Source organism: Eucalyptus grandis, chromosome 8 (genome assembly GCF_016545825.1).
Source record: "Eucalyptus grandis isolate ANBG69807.140 chromosome 8, ASM1654582v1, whole genome shotgun sequence".
NCBI classification, from domain to species: Eukaryota; Viridiplantae; Streptophyta; class Magnoliopsida; order Myrtales; family Myrtaceae; genus Eucalyptus; species Eucalyptus grandis.
The window spans coordinates 45,671,232-45,692,581 of record NC_052619.1 but is presented as its reverse complement, the minus strand read 5'-3'; the positions used below and the strand labels follow the sequence as shown (position 1 = coordinate 45,692,581).

The 21,350-nt window shown below is 38.7% G+C and overlaps 1 protein-coding gene across 1 annotated transcript; it reads left to right on the top strand.

The window, feature by feature from the left end:
• The first annotated feature begins 13,554 nt into the window (after positions 1-13,554).
• On the top strand, positions 13,555-15,758 carry LOC104414582 (auxin-responsive protein IAA14). The gene is made up of 5 exons (XM_010025734.3): positions 13,555-13,979; positions 14,266-14,492; positions 14,603-14,738; positions 15,163-15,224; positions 15,324-15,758. The coding sequence occupies exons 1-5, from the start codon at positions 13,711-13,713 to the stop codon at positions 15,359-15,361; spliced, it is 732 nt and encodes a 243-aa protein (XP_010024036.1). The 5' UTR covers positions 13,555-13,710; the 3' UTR covers positions 15,362-15,758.
• Positions 15,759-21,350: the final 5,592 nt, after the last annotated feature.

Sequence of the window (21,350 nt, the reverse complement as noted above, 5' to 3'; positions counted from 1 at the left end):
GGAAAAAAGAAGTATACTTTGTTTTGGCATTTATGGAAAAAAGGGTTGGGGGGGGGTGCTAAAGGGAATGTAAGAGCATGCATTGTTTTGGTCCCATAGTTATGAATTCCCATCCATGTCGTATAATTTTAGTCATTATTCTGGTCGAACATGTCTTTTAATTTAGTACCGACTTTTGATTTCGTATGGCTTCCAATTTCAGAGAGGAAAAAGGAGAGAGAAAAAGAGGGGGAAGAAAAACGGAAGATGGGGTGTGGTTTCCGCTGGGGGGGGGGCCCCACGACCGAACCATCATAAAATTCCGTGTGATGACAACAGAGCGAGACCAATCAATACCCGTGGGCCCGGCACGGCAATGAACACGTGTGATCCGCGGTGATGATGTGGACGGGACAGGTGTGTGGGGCCCGCCCCGGACCGGGCGGGGCGGGCACGGAAACTCATCAAGCACTTTGCCTGGTTGTCAGACGGAAACTCATTATTACGGCCGAAAATCTCCGACCGGAATCTCGACCGGTTCGGTCGGGTCACGTCTCCACGTCTGTCGCCTCAATCGGCTCGCTCACGGACTTGCCTTCTAAAGCTATTATATTTATGAGAAAATAATGCAAATGATTCTCGAACGTTCACCTAATATATAATATGGTCCATAAACTTTTAATATGTTCAATATGATTTGTAAATTTTAGCAAAATGTGCAATATAATTTATAAATTTTTAATTTGTACATTGTGATATTTGGATATTTGACATGTGTCAATTTACCTCCTGAATTTTGTGAAATTTTCAATGAGTTATTGATCTTGAATTAATAGAAGGACTATATTAATTTTTTTTATATAGTTTAGTCTAGGGACCATATTATGCAAATTAAAAGTTCAAGGGTTACAATGAACATGAAGCTAAAGTTTATAGACAATATTAAATAAATTAAAATTTTAATAAGTACATTACATATTACGTCAAATTTTATGAATCATTTGTATCATTATTCCTATATTTAGTTATAGTATCACGAGAAACCCCAAGCTTGTACATTTATAAAAAAACTAATTTTTGAATCAGAAAAAACACTAAACTAGTGTAACACTAACAAATTTTCAAACTAATTTTAAGTCATTAAAAACCTCAAATGGATACATTTATGATATATTTACTCCAAACTAATATAAATTTTCACGTGCATTTGTCATATTAATTGACTTAATACTATGTGCTATTTAGATAAGCAATTTCACGGTAAAATTTAACGGAAGCTAATAGAGAATAACTATATCGTGATTGCACAATTTTGAGGGGTTTTTTGGTACCCTAAAAATTAATTTTAGTAAATTTATCATAAATATACTAATTTATTGTGTTTTGTGATCTAAAAATTAGTTTGTGGTAAATTTATCATAGATATATTAACTTAGGGTTTTCTATGGTTAATTTTATATTTATTTTGGTCATTATAGATAAAACTGAATTTATAACTCGGCATTTCCATCAAATTGCAAAGTAACTACCCTGTCCAACTTAAAAAGATGTCGGCATTACGCGGCAATTGTTCATGTTGGTGTTTTCGAGAACATAGTATTTATTAATAAGAAGAGTAAAAAATTTGTAATCCAAGATTTCGAAATGACTTTCCGTATCGATATCCATACACAAATAAATCAAACAATGAATATACGCATGTCATACTTGTTTTATTTTTTTATTAATAAATTATAAATCAAAATTAGATTGTCTATTTTTCTAATAGGAGAATGAATGTATGGATCTGGTGATATCCACACACAAATAAATCGAATAATGAAATACGCATGTCATATCTTTTATTTTTTTTTAATGTTATCTAAAAAAGATTGACATTTTCTATTTTGCCGATAGGAGAATGAATGTATGGATTTGGTGGTGATGGGTTCCAAAAAATGGACTTAAATTGGGCTGGACCGAAGCTAACGTTACGTGGGCTTTTCTATGATAACTTCACAAATATTAATGTCTCTCCCTATTGCTCGACGGTCGTCGAATGAAGATCAGAGTAAATGTCACCATCCATCAACCACAGCAACCCCCCCGCTCAAGCTCGATAGCCTCGATCTCCATCACGGTGTCGAGCTCCAGCCCTAGATCGGGAGGGCTCGAGCTCCGCCGCCATGAACTGGGGCCGGAGGTTGATAGAAAAATGGACTCAGACCGCTGAACCGAGCCAAGGCAAGGTTGAACCGTTGATCTAGGCCGAGGATTATCAATTGGACTTGTTGTGTAGGGTGAAGAGCTTGCGGGCCAATGCTCGAGCCTGCCTGCTCAGGCTTGCGGGCTCGCAGCATGGCTGAGTTGGGACACGTCGTGATCATGCGACATGCGACGCCAATTTCGACCACTTGCTTCTTTCTCGTATTTTTAAACATCAATGACATGTATTGAAATTAGGGAGGGACACCTTCTGAGACTATTGCAAGCTGCTAAAATTGTACAATTGTTGCAACTGCGTAGTATTAACGGCACACGTTTGTAAGGTTAAATCAATTATGGAAAACTGTAGTAAAAATAGCTTTTCATCGCAGCGAGCAATGACAGTGTCACTGTAAGCATAGAAATTTAGCTTTGACTTTGCTTACAACTTGAAGGAGGGGTGACATAAAATGTCAAATATACGATGCCCTTGAAATAATTTTTGAATAAGTACAAAGTGAGCAAAAAATATTTAGTGGATGTCTAGTGGCCGTCTTCTTTTGACTATGTTATTTTGATTGGTACCGTCGATTATTTCTCCTCTAGTTATCTACGCTCTTCAAAAGGAAAATATCCCATCTAGGTAGCAGATGCAAAGATTCGATGAAGATATAGTATTCACATTCATCATGCATCTTTTGACATGGTATCAAAGCTTAGTCCATGCCCTATTTCATTTATTTTGTAATGTTTCTTGAATTAATTCATGTTTAAGATAAGACATCCTTGTCCTAGCATTGTTTCTCTAGCATATGAGAGTGTATTTCGTAAGATGGCCACATCAATGTCAGCAATTTCCAGTCCAAATAAGCTGAAATAACTCAATTGGCAAATAATAAAAACATTTAGGACAAAATTGACATAATCAAAAGGTTTATAATTAAATAGACATAATTACAATAAATTTAGGATTTTTCTTTATTACTTTTCTCTTGTATCAAAGCTTGGTTCGTGCGCTATTTCATTTATTTTGTAATGTTTCTAGAATCTAGCATTGTTTCTCTAGCACGAGAATGTCTAATAAGGATGATCAGTCCTAGGTGGTCTGGTTCCCATCCAGGAACCAGGTCATCTGATCTTGAAACCGGGCTAATTAGTTTGGCCTTACCCCTGGGGTGAGTAAATGAAACCTGCGGCTCCCCTTTGCATTGCCATCGGCAGAGCACCTCTCATGCTTCCAGGCCAAGCCACTTGTTCCAGCATCGCTCGTGGTTGCGCATTTAGATTTGGCCTCATCCGTGGCTTGTGAGGCGGCTCGGCCATAGATCTGGCGAGCCTGGACGATGGGGGAGTGGCTCAGCTTGGACGGTCCAGCTCTGGTTTGTGCTTCCAGATCTAGCCCGAGAACTTCCGGATGGCAAGTTTGTCCATGGCAGTGAGCGACGACGGAGAGGGGTCAGCTTGGACAAGCGAGCCTGCACAACTGCGCCGGCGACTCCACTAGTCCAGATGTGGAGCTTGCGAACTTTCCAATCTGGAGCTGGCAATGACGACACCTCCATGACGGCACCTCCATGGCCGCAAACGACGATGTAGAGGATGGAAGGGTTGGCTTGGCTTGGATGAATGACTTCAGCAATGACAATGGACGAATGGATTTCTCTGGGCAAGGAGGCCAAATGGGAGTGCGAGTAGGGTTATTTTTCCCCAGATTTATAAGAAATAAAAAAATAAAAAAATAATCAATCTGGTTTGGATGGTTTGAATATGGGCAGTTCCACTCTTAAAACCATGGATTTGTTGGCGCCTAAATTAGCTTATTGGTCTTTGAAAGCCGAAGAGAGTAAAGCGGGCCCAAAAACATAGAAATCCACAAAAAAATGGGCCAGGATGCCACGTTCGATAAATGGGGGTCTTAAATAATGTGACAAGGGGCTTGCCAAAGCCGATGAGATAAAGATGGAAGCGGTTACTGGAGTCGAGCGATAACATTGGCAAGGAGGGTGGTTATCAATAAAGAGTCAAGACTTCTAGAACATTATAGATATCGAAACGGTAATCGCAAACGGTAATATGTGGATTACCACTATAAATAGCCAAGGAGGCTTCATTGTAAATGACCTTTTTGTCAAATCGACAAACGATCATTCAATTCCAAGTTGTTATCTTTCCTTTTATTGCATGTTTACATTCAATCATACATTTACTTTTCTCCTGTTTTCCGGCACTTTACTTTGCGGTTAGTTTAGATTGGTTGCTTCCTTTTCGGAGTGACATAGGATCCGTCGCAAACAATAAAGCCGAAGATTTACCTTTTCGGTGAAAGATTTTGTCGAGGAACCTTTCCCTGGCAAACAGGATGGAACTAGTTATTTTTAGGAACTGCTCAAAATTAGCCGATTCGATCTGGTTCAAGTGGTTCTTTTTGCTCACCCCTAATGTGTGATGGAGTTCCAATATTTGCTCTAAACATGCATATGACTTCCCACCACAAAAAACAAGAAAGTTTGAATAAGGAGGGTTTAAAAGGGAGGTGGAGAAAATAATTTCTCTACAAAAGAAGGGCCATTTTGAAACGATTAAAAATTACCAACGTAATGTCTAAGCCTAATGATAAAAGTAAAGATAAAATATCTTGGAACAAGGATTTTTTTTTTAAATGTCCTGAGAACTATATAAAAAATAGGGAGTCGAAATACATTCTAAATGGGACAAAGAAATTGGGGTTAGAGATTGCTCAAAAAATCAAACGCCTAAGAATGGATAATCTTATAGGATCATGATTAAGTTATCCTAAAAAGCAAGAAAGGAGTCCATCTTAAATCTCAAAATTCTAGGATCGTAAATATTATAATCATATTGATCGATAACGAAACAAAATAAAAAGAAGAAGAAGAGAGATTTCATGCATTTGAGCGATTGAAATCAAAGTCCAACGGAGAAATCCATGATTGAATATATAAGTTTTGGCTTTTGCTCTAAAGTTATATCTAGGGGAAGAGGGCAATGCAATGTTGAGCAACATGACAACTACGGGAAACAGAACACATAAATGCATAGATCAAATCTGGTAGGGGGACGCTATTAGACATTTAAGACAAGAATGTCAATGAACCTAAAACATGTAAAAGAATACAAGCCACATAACATTGTTTCATTCTCTCTCCATATGCAAACAACACGGAAACAACTAGATATGGGACATGGGCCCGTCAAACAAATGGATGCAATCGAACGGACCAGATTAGGGCTCCGTACGGTGATTCCGGCGACGCGGTCCCGTCAATCATTCATTTCTCTCGAGGGCCCATCTTCGTGAAAGGTCGATCCAGTAAGATTGCAGCTCCACCGTGATAGGAATATCTTGATGATTGATTGGAATTGAATCCGATTAGTTGGAGATCTTAAATATGGGCAAAAAAAGGGCGTTGTCGCGGACCACGGTCGCATAAGATACCTTCTCTCGCGGCAGCGCAAATGCTTAACGAACCTGACCGTGACGGTCGAGTTTAGGAATACTAGTTTCTTAGCTCTAGTACTTATTATAACTATGGTGGTTAAGAGATGGACTTGTATTGATTGATAAAGCACGCAACACGGATTCTCTTTCATACATAATAGAGTGATCGCTACATCTTGCAATTTCTTGGCTATGGACGGAAAAAGAAAGCAATCTAATGTCACATTACCGTGGGTTAAACATGAATTTACAGAAATTCATTGACGATTACCCAATTTTCAAGTTAGATCGGTTTTTTTTTTTTGGGTTCCTTTGTCAGCAAAATTGCAGCTAGTTAATGCAAATCATTTTTAGACTCGTGGGAATGTGACAAAGGAGGCTTTTACCCTTATCTTCTCAGGTCCAACACCAGCCTGGACATAGAATCGTAGCACATGGTTCGTCTTCCATCATTTGCATAATGCATGCAAATATTCATACTTTCAAACCCTCAAGTCTCCAAATTAAAATAAAATAAGAAAAAAAAAAGCTTCTTTGTCCATTAATTTTGAAAAGATTGCATTTCACCCCCCTCAATTACAGGAAATTACAATATACTCTCTTGAACTTTTAATTTGTCACGATCAACAACCTTTCACTAATATCAGTCAAATAACAAAAGTATAATTGTTGCCAACCTCGGGGTTGGCCCACTAGTAAAGGATTGCCAATTTATTGCCTAACAATAAGAATTAGTCCATTGCTCTCGCCCTTGATTGATGCTATCCATATATTCGAAAATCAGTCCATCTGTGAAGAGTATCCGATGTAAAGTTTTAGGCATAGGAGTCGTGGAGAGCCATCACACGTCTTTTGTACATAGCCAATTGGGCTACCATTTCCCATCTCTAAATTAGGAATCTTTTATGTCATGCTGCCACTCAATTCATCTTCTCACAACAAAGCAACACAGAAAAAGAAAAAAGAAAAAAGAATAGTCGAGAGGACTAAAGTGCGAACTTTCCAAAAGTGGGGGGCCTTACCAAAAAATCAAGGGGTTTAGCTGCAATTTTGCCCCCCAAATTCTTAATTCGATAAATTATCTCCCTTAATTATCTTTGACAAGATGCTTTGTTGTGGTTGGCTTGCAAAATGTTCTTTCTTTAAAAAAAAAAAAAAAAAAATCCACCCACGGCTCGAGCATTTGCAACATAGTTTATACTGCCCATTGTCCCACCCTTTTCTCACGCCTAAAAATCTCGCTCTCCATCTCCCCCCATTCCCAAAGTCATGATGATACCCTCCTCCATCTTTAAGCTTCAACCCCGCAATGATGAGATTTGCATCGTCCTTTTTCTTCGAAATTTCACGACCCCAATGCGCACCCTTTTGCGAAAGAATGGTGTGATCCTCTTGTCACCCACTCAAAATACGTTTTGGTTCCACCTTTTTTAATTTCCCCCAATTTCACTAAATTAAACCCATTTAAATATGTAATCACATGAAAATCAAGAGACCATAAGGCTCGCTGTAGACACTAAGTTAGCTAACTCAATGAATATTTATATCTATTAAACGCTTTTAAATTATTAAAAAGCAAGGTGTTTTGGAACTGCGTTTGATAATCGAATTTTAAATTTTTAGTAGACATTCCAAGCAATGAGTGCACTGAGCAACCCCCACTATGGCATCTCGTGTCCCGGCTTCAACCAGCACATGGAATATTTTATATCGATGCGAAGATTCTCATATATTGTGTTCGATGGACCGGAATGTACCATGCTAATGATATAATTATACTAATTAAATGGGACAGTATTAATTAATGGAGCATGTCTCCTTTGGAAAAAAGAATCGATTCTCGATCTGCTAGGGTATTGATTGGTCAAAAATGGCTAAAATAATATACGGGAAGTTACTCAGAAGAGAGCTTAATGTTTGTACCTAATGTATTATCTGGGGGAGTCCTTATCTTGCAAATTCTCTAATACCTACCGTGACCTTCCATGCATGGGAAGTCACTAGTGGTTTAATCCGCACGGGAATTTATTTAGTGTAATTTTCTGTCATATGAAACTTTGTGTTATGGACCAAGGATGTGTGCTGGTTTTGGAGAACAAGTTTTAGCTTAGGATCCGTTTATTTCACAAGAAATGTTTTCCTAATGAATAGCAAAACTATACTTAAATTTAGGAAATTGAATTCCTCTTTAAAAAATTGGAAATCATTTTTCAAAATAAGATTAGATTTGCTTAGATCTGATATTGTAAGTGTTTGAGCACAGAAACCTCAACGCTAGTTCCTAATCCCTAGCATCTAGGATCAGGTCTTCGGCGTCCAAGCTTAGTCCATCAAGGCCGAGCTCGTAACCTCGATGCCCGTGCCTAGATCCCCGGCGCCCTCACTCATGGGTATCGAGGTAGAGTCCGAGACCTCGGCACCCATGCCTAGGTGATCAAGCGGAGCCTGAAGCCACGAAGCTTGTGCCCAATGCCCCAACACCTGGCCCCAAGGTCCACAAAAGCCAACGCGAGATTTGGGTACTCAAACTCAAATCCCCAACACCTAGGCCCGGGTCCACAAAGGCCACGCCTAGATCTATTGAGACTGGGTTCGAGACCCTTGTACTCGTGCTTGGGTCCATCAACAAGGCTTAAGACCAGGGTGCTCATGCCCCCATCCCTAGCACTTGGTTTGAGGTCTATTCTGGTCAAACTAGAGACTCTAGTGCTTGTACCTAGTTTTTTGGCTACCCATGCGCAAGTTACTAGCACACAAATAATGTATGCCTATTTAGGAAAATCAAATAAAAAATTTCAAATCAAATGATGGAAAATATTTTCCGGTTCATTTTTAGGTTTTTCTAAATACTAGAAAATATTGTCATTTTCCTTTAAAAAAAAATTCTTAAAAAACATCTTCCAAATATGTCTCATTATTTGCCAAATAACGGAGCCCACATAACTTCTACCGATTCTTTTTAAGAAGGGATAATCTCAGTAAAAAGCCTAAATTTTGCCTCGTGGGACAACAATATCTCGAACTTTTTTTTTTGTGCCTCACCAATACATGGGACTTTGTATCAATGACTTACAGTAACCTTCCCCTAGCTTTGTCCACACATGCTGTGACATCAGATTCTTAACAACCATTATGGATGGAATTGTGATGAAGATATTTTTGGGTCAATGGTTCAACTTTGGGGTACATATGGGACGAAAAAAGTTTGGGCGTATTAATGTCATTCAGAAAAACTTCCCCAAAAAAAAAAAATCTAAAACCTATTGTATTTATGTCAATTTAGTCCAAAAAATTTCAATGGTATCAATTGAGTCATAAATCTTTTTCGTGTTTTGTCAATTGAGTCAATCCAATTAATTTTAATCAGAAAATGTTGACATAACGGTCCAATTAGCACCAGTTGTCCTAATGGCATACCGACACTAACTTGGATAACTTATTGAAGTTTTACTGATTTTTTTCTTTTTATTGTTTTTTTTTCTTTTCTTTTTGCCGATGGTTGGTCTTGGGCAATGACTAATGAGAGCTAGGCAAGTTCACCCTTGCTCAATCTAACAAGGAGGCCTTGCTTGGGCGAGGCCACCCTTAACAACCACAACTAGGTGAAGCTAGCCCTCATCAGATTTGGGCAAGAGTCGCCCTGCCTATAGCCAAAAATGGCAGCCCTCCAGGCTTTTTAAGTGCTGGTCTAAGTTTTAGGGCTATCTAGGCTTTTTTTTTTGGCACCCCTAGTTTAAATATATAGATTATTATTAGGTTCATCGTGAGCATAAATATATTTGTGCACATTCATTATTAGATAAGTGATATGTGTGTCTGAAGTTAGCTTTGTAACTGTAATATTTTAAACGTTAATCATCTTATGGTGAATGTGTAAATTATTTTTAATGTCAAATAATGTGAAGCTAATAAAAATCCTTTAAAATATTGCTTCTATATGATAATTTTGTTTTCCCTCATTATCTCATTACAGTCTATATTAAATAGAAACAACAAATCTTTCGTAAATTTCAGTTTCCTTGCTATTGCTATGTCAGTCTGAAATCCGAAGTAAAATAAGGTATTCTGTTCTGTCCTTTTCAATTTTCCAAATTTTTTTTCAGTTTCCGGAAAATATGCAAACAAGGGTAACCTAACCAGGGCATTTCTCGGTCAATGTTTCCCAAATAGGAGGAATTTCAATAATCAAATGTATCCTAATTTTTTTGAGAACTCTCAGCCCCCAAGGTGCGCATCCATTAATAGTATCATGTGCAACCTAATTTTAAGGTGAATTATATATATACATATATATGTGTGTGTGTTGTGTGTGTGTGTGTATATATATATGTGTGTGCAGTACATTGTATTAGCACATTAAGTACTTTAACTTTCTTCTTTTATTATTATTATTATTTATTTTCTCAACTTTTGATTACTAACAATCATATCTGAATTTTCAACTTCTTTAAATCCCACGATTGCACGCGAACCATTTCATCCATATGTATTGGCTAGCTCCTAAAGTTGCTCGTGAAGGGAGATGCGGTGATTTTATCCAAAATCTTCCATAGAAACTCACACATGTTATTTTGCATTTTTAATATGCTCGATAATTTATTTATTACCCATTGTAGTATGCTCTCAACTTTCTCTCTGGTATGCATGTGAATATGGGTTCCATATACTGTTAGGTCAGATATCTTAAAAAGATATAAACCTAATCGAGCCCCTTTATCTAGGACCACTTACAAGTTTCATAAGTCACTCCATCTCAAAGTAGATATAGCCCAAAAGCTAACTAGGAAAGGAAGGGAGTCATTTCCCTTTCTGTGGAAAACAATGGCGCTAGGAACAAAAGTAAAATAAAAGGGTATCTTGTATCCTCATATGACATTGACACAACCAAGCCTAAAATACCCAAAAGAGTTTGATACATATACATATTTAAACATTTTCTTTTTCAAATTTAGAAAGTCCTTTTGGACCGTTGCTATATGAGAATTTAGGATATGTGGCTAGGAGAGGGAAGGTGAGACAAGGGGATTATTATGGTAAAAGTTCGGTTAGAAAGAACCAATATAGCGTATTCGATTTAGATGGAGTTGATTGTGTTACGAGCCCCAATGTCTCCTATTCAAAAGGACTTTGTGGGTCACGCTTGTTATTTTATGAATGGAGCTGAAATTTTGAATACCTAGTAATATTATCAAAAAATATATATTGGGGAAAAAAAACGAAAACCTAGAAAGAAACAAGGCAAAGAATTTTTTTTTTTTTTTTTTTTTTTGGAGGGGAGGGGCGGTCTTTAAGGGGGCGATGTTGATGGACCAAAGGGCACATCTAGGGTTAGGGATGTTTCCTTCTCCAAGGGGACGTGACCTGTCTTTAAACCACCACCGTACGGTCTTGAACTAGGGCTCACAGAAATTGGTGATGCTGATAATTCCTACACATCACATTGGCTCATATGCTCAGGAGAGAATCCCAAGATCTGTTACATTGCAATCTACTTTAAGTGGGACTTATCCCTGGGGCTGCATCCACTTTAGTATTAATGCCGCAAACATATACGTCGGAGATAATCCAATTTTATCCTCTGAACTCAATAAAGACAAAAAGCTTTGTCGTCATATCACTTTTTTTACTTGACTGATTCGCGAATTATGTCTTTATCTCAGATCATTTAAGATATACTTATCGTTTTTTGAGGATTATTTTTATATCTTCTCGTATATATAACCTTTCTTACTTTATGTAAACGGGAAAGGTGAATATAGCGATAAGCTTCCATGCTAGTACTTTTGTCTCTTCAATTAAGAGAGATAAAATCATTTTTTCTTGAAGCACCGTAGAAAGTGAAAAGGACCGTGTTAAGTTGGAAGAAATTTTACGGCTTTAGGAGTTTTATATGATACATAATCGATTTTGAGACAGAATTATTTTTTGTGGGATAAGTGAAACTTCGCTTCACATATTATCTCTAATGTATGTTCTCATCTCGTGAAAGGAACCTATATCCAAAAGTGGACTTTTCTTCACATAATTTCATCATATGAGGACAAACAATACAGTTAAGAGAAAAGGATGGTCATATATGTAGCTCTCTGGGCGATATATATGACCAGTTTGATATACATCATGCTAACAAAACAGAACTAATTGATGCCAAACCACAACGGAGGAAATCATAGCCCTTCAACAAACATGTATAAGATTGAACACATCAAATTGCACATGCATATGCATAACCGCTGGGTTTAGTACATGGATCGAGCTTATCCGCGAATGCCCAGAAAACAACACTTTTTTATCGACCTAGCTTGGACTTCAAATGGCAATCACTCCTCATCTAGAACAGATGCTCTTGGGTTTGGACCGGAAGAAGTTAGAGATGGCGATGTGCACGTAGTTGCAGCCAATTCTAGTTGTGGTTCATGTTCACGGACATGAATGTTTAATCTCAACAAGCAAGATGTTAGGGCAGGGTCACTTTTATACCCTTGATTGAAAAGAACCATCAAATGAGGGAATGCTGGTCAGAACAGTTTTAAATAGAAAGCGACATTTCAGAATTTATTGGGGGGAGAAAGTTGGTTGTCAAGTTGTGCTCTCAAGTTTGGTCTTGGTCATGTATATCCCTTTTCATGTATGTGAAGAAATTGCATTTCCAATTAATGATTACCTAAAATATTCGAGACAAGAAAAATTGATAATGCGCCATTATTACTGAGATGATATTTATTCATTTTTCTTATTTATTATCATTTATTGTAGATATAGGATTTCCCTATCGATTTCAAAATCAATTTCTAGGCTCATAAGAAAGATGTAACCATGCAACTCTCGCTCAAAAATCAATAGCAAATGCGTTCTCTCGACACCATGGCATCATATTATCCAATGGACCATTCTCAACAAGGTTCCAACATGAAATTTTTTGGATTACGATTGTATAGATAATGATATACTTATAATACTGACTTGAGAACTAGCATACGTGTTGAGTTAATCCACCTAGGTTTTTACATGTGAAGCTCGGTTAACCCTAGTGGAGTGGAGATGGTTTTCTGTTTGCATTACCAAGATATGCATGCCTTGATGCACGGGTTCTTCTCATGTGGGCATAATCGACTGATCTTGTGTTGGGATGCGGTGAACTTTCCATGATATGTGTCTCGGATCTTGCAAACAATCTTGTTGATATCAAGCCATTATCCTCCTCTTTTTAATCTATCTAAACACAAACAACCTTTTGCAATAATTTCGTGCGGTAACCTTTTTACTTGGACTACGCTTTCCTAGGCATCGACGAACCACTCCTCCGGAGTTGGCAGCCGTTGGATCATAAAAGATTTAATCTCAATTAGGAGAATTTGTTTGGGATAATAATAGAATCTAATCATTTCCAAAAAAATCAAGAAAGAGGGGGTCTTAGTTAAAAAGAGTCTTGAATTAGATCGGAAGGAAAACATGTGATTAACATCGATGATCCCTCTTAGTATTACCACAGGAATTGGTTTTGTACTCGTAGTCAGGATATTCAATTTGAGACATAAATACACACATATATACATATATATGTATATATTTGTTTTTGGAACGAGATTATATATATTTGTTTTTGGAACGAGATCGATGCGGCTGATGGGAGTTGGAGGAAAAGATGGATCGGGATTATAAAAGACTTGTTGACTCGGGCAAAAGAAACTGTGAGGAAGGATGGAGGGGACAAGGGAGGGCAGCTCACAGCTCCCCCTCTTCCTACCACCTTTATTGCCACTTGCTTAATTCTCATTTCTTTAAGATGTTCCAAACGTTAATCAAGTCGGTACGATTCCCCAAGATCAACAGATCCCGAGCCGTCCACGTGTAGCCACCTGATACGCCGAGACCTGATGCCACATACACATGCAGCTCCCTATAAACGACCCTCCTCATTTATATTATTGGTCTCCCTCTCTCTTTCTCTCTCCACCTCTTATAACCCCAAAAGAATAGAAGAAGAGAAGAAGCAAACAAGGAAGGAGAAGAGGAGAAAAGAAGCAGATCGTAAGGCCTAGGGTTTCCAGCGCCATCTTGATTTGTCATTGCTTCTGGAGAGAAAAATGGCCGGCTTGCTCGGCGGCGTTGACCTGAACTTCAAGGAGACCGAGCTGTGCCTCGGCCTGCCTGGTGGCGGCGGCGGGGCAGAGGTGGAGGCTCCAAGGGCCACCGGGAAGAGAGGGTTCTCCGAGACCGAGGTGGACCTCAAGCTCAACCTTCAAGCCAAGGACGCTTCGTCAGTGGTGGATCTCAAGGAGGCCATGAAGAGTAACGAGAAGACTCTTCTTGCTGGTGCTAGTCCCGCTAAAGATCCTGCAAAGCCACCTGCCAAGTGAGTACTTTGCTCTTTTCTTTTGAGTAATCTTTTAGGTAGATTTGGTCCATGTAAATCCAACTCCCTTTCACCATGTATTACTCGTTCTTGCCATTTGGAGTGTACTCATCCGACAGGTCACGTATACTTGTGTCTCCTATTGAAGAAATGGTGATTTTTTCCATTTATTTTGGTGGATTAAAGAAAAAGTCAAACAGCATACAAAACCTTTCGGAAATTCCTGAACTTGTTTATTTTTCTCATACTAATTCTTCGGGTTCTTTATGAACTGGATTTCATGTAGGGCTCAGGTGGTGGGTTGGCCGCCAGTGAGATCGTACAGGAAGAACATGATGGTAGCTCAGAAGAGCACCGACCCTGAGGAGGAGAAAGAGAAGGCTGCGGCTGCAGCATTTGTGAAGGTGTCCATGGATGGAGCACCTTATCTGCGCAAGGTCGACCTCAAGAACTACAGCAGCTACAAGCAACTCTCTGATGCTCTGGGCAAGATGTTCAGCTCCTTCACCATGGGTAAGAAATTATTGCGAAACCCCCACAACAATTTTTCTGTCGTTCGCGATGTGCTATCAACGTCTGATTTTTCTTTTTCAAAAAATGATCTTTGGCTTCTGTTGGTGAAGGGAGCTATGGTGCGCAAGGAATGATAGACTTCATGAACGAGAGCAAGCTGATGGACCTGCTGAACAGCTCTGACTATGTGCCGACTTATGAAGACAAGGACGGTGACTGGATGTTAGTGGGCGATGTTCCATGGGAGTAAGTATTTCTCCTTCATATCCCAATTCCTTATAAGTAAATCCAAAAAAAAAAAAAAAAAAAAAATCAACGCATGCAAAAGATGATGTGTACCATTTATATACCCTTTTCTTTTTCCTGATCTAAGGTTCTTGTCACCTGCTAAGTTAGTTCCCAAGGAATTTAGGAATACTATTGACCTATATCTTTTGTTGAATTATACTAGTGTAACCCAGGCAGATAATGTATCTTGCAGTAGTGGTAGACTTTATCATTCGAAAGAACTTTATAATATGTCAATCATCAGATCTTCAATCATCCACATAGGATTTTGGTGTAAAAGAGAGTATAAAACCGTAAAACGTCGGCTTTGAACCATCTCTTAGGAGGGATCGATAATTCAAAAGGTTCTTCTCGATGAGCTCAACTTTATTCCATTTCGCAGGATGTTTGTCGACTCGTGCAAGCGTCTGCGCATAATGAAAGGGTCTGAGGCAATAGGGCTCGGTAAGCAGCTTTCACATCAATTATTCGGCTATATTTCATTTTTTTCGAGTTTTTATCACCTGATCATTGAGCTAATCATGGGATCTCAAAAATTTTCAGCACCAAGAGCAATGGAGAAGTGCAAAAGCAGAAGCTGAGCAGCCTACCCCTGTGCTGATCAGTTCTAATCCTCTGGAGGAGGCAGGCTCTGGCCAGAGATTCCATGGATCGAAGACCAATGGTGCTCCTTTTTACCCGTCCTTCTCTGTACTCTCATTGTTTTAGCTCGCTCGTACATACATATCAAAAGATGTGGTGATTTGTAATGCAACAAGAGGCAATAAACTTTAGCTTGTCTGATGTTTTTCTTCCTTTTTCATTTTTTATTTTCATTTTCCCTCTTTTTTAATGTTGTTTTTTGTTCTCGTGGGCTTCACCAGAATGGCTTGCTTAAAGACACGCTATTTTCCTATTCTTCTATTTCCCTACTGTCATCACTGTCACGGTTGTTGGGTGTTTTATTCCTCCAGATATATAAATATTTATTTTCCATCCCCATGAGATTCTTGCTGCTGCTGCCGATTTCCTAAATTAAAGGGAAAATTCCAAAATAGGACCGAGCCATCTTTTTCAAATAAGGGTTCGAAGTGAACATTGTTTCAAATAGAGACCGAAGTGCCATCACTTTCTCAAATAAGAACTGAAGTGGATGTTATTTCAAATGAGAACCAAAGTGGTTATGTTTGTTTCAAATAAGGACCTGACTTTTCGGCGATCAAGGATATTTTTGTCTTTCCATTTTCCGCTTTTTTTTTTTTTTTTCTTTCCTCTTTTTTTTTTTTTTTGGTTATTCTTCTTCCTCTTCGCTAGTGGCCAGCTGACCACCGGCGATGCCCACAGAGGGCTAGGCGAGACCGCCCACGCCAGTCCTTACTAGTAGCTAGCGAGGGCCAACCTCGTCGATGGCCCCTAGGTGAGGGTCGCCACGCCCAAGCGACGCCATCCCTCACTTGTGGCTAACGTGGATGGCCCTCACTGGCGAAGGCGACCCTCACCCAGCCCTTTGTGGGCATCGTCGATGGCTGGCAGCCATCGACAATGAGGAAGAAGAAGAACCATAAAAAAAAAAAAAAGGAAATAAGGGGAAAATGCCAAATGATGAAAATACCATTGATCAATCGAAAAATTAGCTAGTCGGCAATTGGCGAGGTGGTGTCCATATTTTGAAACAACCAAAGCTACTTTAGGTTATTATTTGAAACAAAGTCCACTTTAGGCTCTTATTTAAGAAAATAATGGCACTTTGGGTCATTTTTTGAAATTTTCCCCAAAAAAAAAAAAAAAAAAAAAAAAAAAGAGGAAAGAAAAAGGCGAAAAATCACAAAAAACAAAAATACCTTGATCACCTGAAAAGTCAGGTCCTTATTTGAAACAAATATAACCACTTTAGGTTCTCATTTGAAACAACATCCACTGGCCCTTATTTGAGAAAATGATGGCATTTCGAGTCCTATTTGATACAATGTTCACTTCGGACCCTTATTTGAGAAAAAGAGGGTACTTCAGGTCCCATTTTGGAATTTTCCTAAATTAAATGAATTGTTATTCCTTCGTTTTGTTCTTTTTTATTGCTTCATCTAGTCAGTATTATATGGCCGAGAGGAGATGTGCTGAATCCATGACCCCCGAGTGGGGGAGGGAGCAGGGCCATGTGCATGCTGATGGGCATCCATTATTCATGGCCATTATTTTTTTTCTTATTGCTAGCTCGTTTCATATAATAAAAATATTTCATTTCATTTTTTCTATTAGCATTATTATGGGGAATCGATGCTTACATACCTGTACTAGTGAATGATGCAAATGGAGGTTGATGATTAGGGGCACTTGCGTATGCCTATGCTTGGTTTAAAAATGGCAGTAGGGACTAGGGACAACTTTCCTGAGATCACTTGGATCCGGGTTAGGTCAGTGTTGTTTCGCAACTTTCCACATAAAGAATGAACAAATCCCTGGAAATCTGTGGGCTTATATGCACATCTTGGATCAGGCGACCCTCGTGGCAGCTAGTGCCATGTTCCTCTCTTGAATGGAAATACTAGTTTTTAGACGTGTGGGGTTTGTCCATGCTTTGCCTTGGGATCGATCCCAAGAGAGGGGGCAAAAATACTTTACCGAACGAGTAAGGTATATAGAGATTCATGAGATTAATATTCTCAAAATTTTATATAATGTTTACGTCGCGAATTTATCTCCCTTAGATGAAATTAATTAACAAATTATTAAAAGGTTTTAGATAATTTCCTCCAAAAATTGCCACATTGAACATGGGGTTTTTGAAGATGACAAATTTGTTTTGGCCCTTTTTCTTTTCTTCCCTCTTTCACTTTCTTCTCCTCAGGTGTTGCCCTTCACCTCCCATGGCCACGACCACAAAGCACGCATAGCATAGAGCTGACCCCGCTGCTGCACCATGCCACTATGGGCGGCTACCGCCAACCCAATATTCTCTCTCTCTCTCTCTAGGCCTTGGCCTTGCAGTATCCCTCTCTACTTGTAACAATCCAGCATAGTCACGTGGGTTAAGCCAAACATGAAGTACTTTGAGTAATAATACAAATTGATCGTGATCATTTGGGAGCAGACTTACTTATGAATAACATCACGCGGCCTCAATCATTCTAAGTGGGAGTTGGGAAGTCACAAACTTCCCCACTTAAACCACTAACATTGTGGTCCATTCGAATTAGCAATACTCCCCTAATTCGATTATGGTCCGATCCATTCATTCCCCCTCTACCATCCTAGAAGAATAATAAATCCTACCCCATTTAGGTCCTCTAGCCTTAAGGATCACTTTTGCCCTCATTAGATTAGATATGGTCTAGTTCATCCATGAACCACGCATTTATTGGACAGAATCTTGCTCTGATACAATAGTAGTGACTATAAGTATATGTACAAAAGTAGTGACTATTTCGGATGGATGTTTCTTATGAATGACATTACAAGGTGCTTCATTGAAAATGAGATTTTACCTAAGAAGTGAAATTTTTTTCACCAAAAGTTGAACCTTGATTTTTTGTGGAAATGCCATGATGATTTTGAATAGGAAAGGGTTTTGGCTTTTAAAGTGAAAATGAAGAGACGAACGCGGAAATTTAAAGTACAAAGAAATAAATTTTGCAAGGCAGATAAATGGAAATACAAACTCCATTGACTCAATGTGTCCTGGGAGCCCCCTCCTGGGAACCCCCATTTACAACAAATGCAGAGAGCAGTTACAGCTCACCAACCACGATTACAAACCAGTAGTTACTTCTCCAAGTACAATTATTACTATGCATTCTCCGAGATCCTTGGTTATGCTTCTCGTACGTTGATGATTATTATCCACAAAAATCATAACTTCTGAGGCCACCTGGATAACCGACCGTCACTGGGTAATGCAACCTTCATTCGACATCCACGATTCAAGCATCCCTTCTATTTCCACCTCCAATGATTGGTCACTCATAGGCTTTGTTGATGAGTAATGGTACTTGTCGCTTGTCCTTCCATCCAATTGTCAATTACCCTGATACGTAGTTTTTGATTCAGCTGAGTCTCTTTCAATCAAACTCTCAATTAACTGATCAAACCTCACCATTTGTCGATTACAAGGAGTTGGTTATTTTTTGGTGCAAACACAAGACTTCACCAATCTGACTGGGGATTTGGGGAATCATACTAATTTCATGCCCAAGTCAGGGTGAAGGTCGGCCCTACTTGTCGTGGATGCTGAGAGGGGGAGGTGGGCAACTGCAGCGACGAGGTGGACTGAGGAGGCGTGGGTGAGGGGCCAGCACGACCGCCGGGCAATGGATGCGATGTGCGATGGTGGCGAGGAGCAAGCACCGCTAGAGGTGGCAGGGGGCCAGGGGCAAGGAGTTGCGGGAGAGAGCGGTTCTAATGTAACTACACGTTCGATTGCCCCTTACCTGTTGATATTCAATTTTGTTGTAAGGAGTTTTTCTTGATTGGAGTCTCTAAAAACAAGAAGATATACCATCAAATTCTTGTGCAATGGTTCCTTACAAATGCCTGATTTTAACCTCCTACTGATGTGATAATTAAGTTGGGTCCATAAGATATAACAGATTATTTATTTGAGTGGTACCCAAGGTCTTATTTATGTAGAATTATTGAAACCTAATAATAAGTTCATGCTATGATTGGATCGATCATATGCTACGGTATTGGCATGTGCAAATCGCACATTGCTGCATTTTTAAAATATTTGCTCCACAAAGTTCATCGTTGGAACGTCCCAACACGAACGATTATAAAAGGCACTTGTATCAATTTTCTTTTCAATTTTGCTAATTTCACATACGGAATTATGAACTGATCTTCAATTACAACATGGTTAAGGATAATGGGAAACCTTGATAGAGAACTTATTTTTTGCCGCTGAAAAAGGTCAAATGAGCGATGATTTATTTACCTTCTAAATGGTCATGTTATTTTTCCGGCCTCCAAACATGCTACAAATCCCTCACTTCTTCACATATTTCAACAAGGTCTGCCTTTTCCGGGAAAAAAAAAGGCATTTGGAAAATGACAATATGTAACTCACCAAATCTCAAGTGGTGACTCATGATAACTTGGGTATCCAAAGGTGAGTTTCCCCACAGAATGTCACAAAAGGCATCTTGTGCTATAATTCTTGAGTAGCAACTTGAAAAAGGGTCTACTTCCAAAGTCCGCATTGAAAGATGACTCGTAACAATGCACCTTCAAAGGCAATTTATTATATGCCACGGAAGATGGCATATGTAATATCATGCGTCAGAAAGCAAATTTAGAGGTGCATCTCAAGAGCTAACTCACCCAGTACATCTCAAAAGGTGGCTCTACCCCCAAGGCCCAGCTTGTTTTCGCACATGTCACTACCTTGGTTGGTGAATGTTCTTCGATTTGATTAGGGATTTCTTGGCTATTTTAAACCTGATTAGCCTTTGTTTTAGTGCTACCTTTTTCCAGGTTCAAGAAGCACATTATGTGAAGCTTGATGGGCCCTTTGAGGCTTTCCCTGGCTCGTATAGACCTTCGTGGGACTTGATGGCACGGGCTTATTTGGTCCGTATCGGGCTAAATGGAGCTTTAATGAAGAGCCTTTGGACCTTTTTTATGGCTCTTACGAAATTGGTGTTGGTCCAACGTTGGATTACATGACTGTGATGGGTGGGTGGCCAAGAATAGGAAAGACCCGCTTTCAGTCAGGCCCAGGGAGAGATTCGCTGTCGGCTTCGGTGTTTAGGATCAACAAGAGATGGTTAATTACTTTGTAGCTGGGAGGGTGACTAGAAAGCTTTCCGTAACTATAGAGATAAAGCCAACTCACAAACTTAGAGGGAAAATGACATTATAAACGTCATAATTTTCTTATGTTCACTTTAATATTAATCTTTTTTTGATAAATCACTTCAGTGCCACTTTAGTGAAAAAACGATCATTTAAGTGTTAACTTCGATTAAAGATGCCGGAAATCCAATGTGGCATCATTTATTGTATATTGGCTGATGTGGCTTCATCGGAGAATTTCAATTAGTAACAAACAACGTCGTTTGTACTTATTTTTAATGGAAAGTTATCAAAAAAATCTTAAATTTATTATACTTTAACCAATTCAATCATAAACATTTCAAATTTGTTAATTAAGTCTTAAATATTTTTGCATTTTATAATTTTTAGTTGGAAATAACTGATATAGATGATGGTTGTCTTATGTGGCATAGCTACGTGGCATAGTTGGAGCTAATGTTGACAATTTTGTAATTTTTTTGTGAAATTTCTGAATTTTTAAGAGAAAAAGGTATAAAAAATTATAAACTATGCCTATTGTGACACATTTATCCTATATATTGTGATATGAAGAACCTCAAATTTATATGTGCGCGACACATTTATCCAAAGCTTTTCTTTTGTGACGCAAAAAACCTATAAATTTATATAGTGTGACACATTTACCCTCTATTATTTTTGTAACATCAAAAACCCTAAATTTATATCCATGTGACATATTTATTCTAAATTTTGTGATAAATGTGCTACATTGATATAAGTTTAGAGTTTTATATCACAAAAAAGTTTTGGGGAGATATC